Source organism: Musca domestica, unplaced genomic scaffold, assembly GCF_030504385.1.
Source record: "Musca domestica strain aabys unplaced genomic scaffold, Musca_domestica.polishedcontigs.V.1.1 10, whole genome shotgun sequence".
NCBI classification, from domain to species: domain Eukaryota; kingdom Metazoa; phylum Arthropoda; class Insecta; order Diptera; family Muscidae; genus Musca; species Musca domestica.
The window spans coordinates 20737495-20741679 of record NW_026712115.1 but is presented as its reverse complement, the minus strand read 5'-3'; the positions used below and the strand labels follow the sequence as shown (position 1 = coordinate 20741679).

General features: G+C 34.0%; 1 protein-coding gene across 2 annotated transcripts; it reads left to right on the top strand.

The window, feature by feature from the left end:
• Positions 1 to 577: 577 nt before the first annotated feature.
• LOC101896731 (transcription factor Jra) lies at positions 578 to 1995 on the top strand. 2 transcript variants are annotated; one of them, XM_059127487.1, is made up of 2 exons: positions 578 to 1215; positions 1299 to 1995. In XM_059127487.1, the coding sequence occupies exons 1-2, from the start codon at positions 747 to 749 to the stop codon at positions 1616 to 1618; spliced, it is 789 nt and encodes a 262-aa protein (XP_058983470.1). In that variant the 5' UTR covers positions 578 to 746; the 3' UTR covers positions 1619 to 1995. The 2 variants fall into 2 exon arrangements, with proteins under 2 accessions (XP_058983470.1, XP_005192240.1); XM_005192183.4 differs by having other exon boundaries at positions 599 to 1215; positions 1272 to 1995.
• Positions 1996 to 4185: the final 2190 nt, after the last annotated feature.

Sequence of the window (4185 nt, the reverse complement as noted above, 5' to 3'; positions counted from 1 at the left end):
CCACAATGCCGTCTTAATTTTAGTTTAAAAATAATAAACAAAACGAATTTATAATTAATTTCATGAAATAAATTTATATTTCGGTTCTTCAATATAAAATTGCGTTATCAATTTTTTTATTTAAATGCATTTTGCTGCTATTGTCATATTTTCAATACGTTAAAACGTAAAGGGAAGATGGTCTGACCTTTTGCTTATCGGACAATTCATACTTAACTGAAACTTGTAACAACGAAAAACGATTTATGTGTCCGACAACATCACTTTTTAACTATCGGAAAGATGTAATAACCGGCCCTACTGTTTATTTATTGTGTTTGATTCAAAGTGTAAATAAATTTTGACTTTACATCTTATTTTTTAAATTTACAGGAACACCTTGTTATTGCGCCATGATAGTGGCTGTATCAATTAGCAGAATCGTGACCGAAGTATAAGGTTGCCCTTACAAGCTATCTGAATACCAAATGCAGTGTCAAAATGCATTATTGTGATTGAAATCACAGAACAAAAGATAAACAGTGGCCAAAAAAGTGTAAACAAATTTTGACATTTCATCTCGTTTTTAAATTTTGCAGAACACCTTGTTATTGTGCCATGAGCGGAATATTTGTTTTTGTACTCGACGACCGAGAACTTGATAATCTATACTTGAATCACTCAACAGAACTAACAATGAGTCATTGTCATTATATACATACATAACACTCGTAGTTTTAAAATTACTTTTCGCATTGCTATAAAAAATGAAGAGTCAGTCGGGTTGTAAAGAAATTACATCGAATGTGTTAATTAAATCCGAACCTACTAATGTTGCAAAAGATGACAAAATTATATTCTCATCACCAAATCCAACGAATGGAAATACAAACAAAAGGCCAGCATCCCTAGACTTAAAGAGTTCAAGTAAAAAACGGATTATTACACCTACTCCATTAGTAATCGAGACGCCTTCCGATAACCAGCAAAAACAACAGAATTTAGCTACTCCAGATCTTGACAAATTACTTCATTTTCTACCCACTCCTCAACCAGGGTCAATTTTCCAAACAAAAGCTGGGGCAGTTACCTCTGAGCAAGAAGCTTTTGGAAAAGGGTTTGAGGAGGCTTTGCACAGTCTTCACAGCAACAATAAACAAAATTCCACATCTTTAAATTCAACAAATAACATTGGTACGGGAATGAGCGGTGGATCCTTTACATACACAGAGCTGGGTAGTAAAAAATTGTTAAATTTTGATTTTTTTTTATAAATATTTTCCAACTTACAGATTCATTTAACACGATTCCAATCAAAGATGAGCCTCAAAACGCTCCATCTTCCCCTCCTGTAAGTCCAATAGATATGGAGACGCAAGAGAAAATTAAATTGGAGCGAAAACGTCAACGAAATAGAGTAGCAGCCTCTAAATGCCGGAAGCGAAAGCTCGAACGGATTTCAAAACTTGAAGATAAAGTTAAAACGTTGAAAGGGGAGAACTCAGATTTGGCGTCTATAGTTAAAAGTTTGAAAGAACACGTCGCCCAATTAAAGCAGCAGGTTATCGAACATATTGAGTCTGGTTGTAGCATTCAAACAATGTGTACAAATGGAAATCTTTTACTTCATAATAAATAAGTAATGGAGACCTCATCGAGTCTATTAAAATACTATATTGGCACACACTACTATTCTTTGGTTCCCATAAAAACTTACCGGGAGAACTTAATATTACGCATTTCAAAAACGTGTAGATCTGATGGTCTTTTACTGTTATATATTAAAAATCTGTTGTTGATGCAACGTAATAAGTTTCGTATAAGCATTTAAGAAACTGTAAAAGTATAGCTTTTCACGGAATCAAAAAGGTGTTTTCAAATTTTGTGGTATTCGTAAAAATGCAGTTTACATCATGGTACAATAACTTCCTTGGTAGGGCAGAACAATCACATACACAATTTTTGTATGCATATGTGTTGCTTTAAATAATAAAATAACTTTCAAACTCTATTGAATTTTCATGTTCACAGTTTTTTTTTTTTTTTTATTTTGATATGAAAAAGATTTGTGATCGTATTTGGGACTCGATTTTGTGATATATCGGCGGAAATTCATTAATTTTTCACGATTGTCTCTATTTTCCTTTTTATTAGTAAATTTGAAGTTAAAAATTCCAAATTTAATTAAGCTGCCCATGGTACAATGAGGTCAAGGTAGGGCATTGAAATCAATCGATTTTATTTATTTTGTTTTCTTTATTTGACTGGCCCTGCAAGCATTTGGAAGTGAGTCACTCACTCATTTTTTAAGATGCCACTTCTGCAACGCTTCTAATCCCAATAAATGTGATAGTATGTACATTTACAATAACAAAACTACAGTTGCATACTTTCTATCGTCACGGAGTTACTACGTAGTGGCGCAAAGAAAGATAAAATAAGATGCTACGTGTGCAGACACAGTTTCGTGACTTCCATCCCATAAAACTGCGATAGTATACAGTTAGTTTCTAATTGAACATAAGTAAGACTTTATTCTATCTGAGGAATATAAAACACTGTGGCGCAGTGGTATGCATGTCCGCTTTGCTCTCTGACCACCCGGGATCGATTCCCGAGGCAGACATCACATTTTTCAGACGAAAAAAAAAAAAAATAAATGTTTGAGTTTTTTATCATACAAGTAAAAGTTCTATGAAAATGTGCATTGGAAACAGTACCAATAACAATAAAAAATAATTGCTAAAAAATATATTTTTTTTCACTGTCGAGGAAGTGACTTCCACGATTATTAGGAGTAATGTTATATGCGCTATTTAGTCATGCTTAAAACTATCCCGGGCGTGGTTCATTTAAGGATGCTCCTTCCGTGGTGAGAAAGCGATATCGAGGCGGGACTTCTAAGTTATTAAGTATTCGAATCAAAATGCATTTTACATGTATGTGTGGACAAAAATTACACTTTCTGTAGCGAAATATAGAACATAATTTTCAAAAGAAATGTGGACCTTTAATTCACTTTTCGCGTTTTTTGTTTATATATTCAAAATCAATGCAACATGTTATTTTGTATATTTGATAATAAAGAACTTGTTGCATTTGTTTTGATAGTAATTTTGACATTACAATCCAGGTAGGCTTCTTTACTTGCAGAATTGTCCAACTTAGCCTACTTTACCTTCATTCTACCCATTTATAATGCTGGAGCTGTCGGAAATATTCAGTTTTGTAACTAGCACAGAACTTTTGATGGACTGATTTCGGTCGTTGCCACCTATCGCTTATTAAAAACCGACTGTCTTTAAGGAGTGAAGACAGTCCATATTAGAAGTGACGATTAAAAAGAGGCAAAGCGTTAAACCGGCGATGACCGTTGACTCATTGGTAATATGAGATATCGGACGTGTATTCAAAAGTCTTAAATTCTGGTAAGAAGTGTTGAAAATTCGTCGCACGTGAACTTAAATGAGCCGTCTAACTTTATGAATATGATAAAAGAACCAATGACGGAATAAAGTGGCAACAATGATTTTTCACGGAATAATTTGAAGTGATAGCGGAACGAGAAGGTTAAATGTGTCCCTACAAACGTTGTTACATTATTATTATTAGAAAATAATCTCTGAAATGCTGCCAAAAAGGTGGAAACAGGCGAAATCGAGCACAGTGCTAGAGAAATAAAGAGTAAACTCTGTGAATTCAAGAGGAATAATTGTTAATAGAAGACACAAAGCTGGCATTTACGAATAGATGATATGAGTTTCTTGACTTTGGGAACCCTCTACTGGTTTTTTATTAGCTGCACAACTAATAGATTGCCATTTGAAGTTGTATGTAAATTAGGCTGGATTCATTTCGTCCTACTAAGTAGATATGGAAGAATCTAAGTGTCCACACGAACGCATTAAACTTTCAGACTCTATGAATGGATTTTGAATTAAACTTCGTGAAACGTGCTATTTGTACTCATAAGGAATATGGAATTTCCAGTATTATTTAATAAGTCGGGCATATTCGTAACCATTTTCAGTTTATAGTAAGGGAAATATGGTATCCATGAAAACTGTGTCAAAAGCACCTGAAGGTGTTTTAGTAATAGCCATTGACATCTTTAATTGACTAGTGGTTTTTTCGTACTTGACAAATCTTATACCTCTTGTCATTTGGGGCTGTGGGATTTGAACCGCGGACCTTGGTGTGCAGCCA

Coding starts and splice junctions, on each gene's coding strand:
- LOC101896731 (XM_005192183.4), top strand. CDS start 747: ATGAAGAGTCAGTCGGGTTGTAAAGAAATTACATCGAATGTGTTAATT. Junction 1,216..1,271: donor CTTTACATACACAGAGCTGG/GTAGTAAAAAAT, acceptor TCCAACTTACAG/ATTCATTTAACACGATTCCA.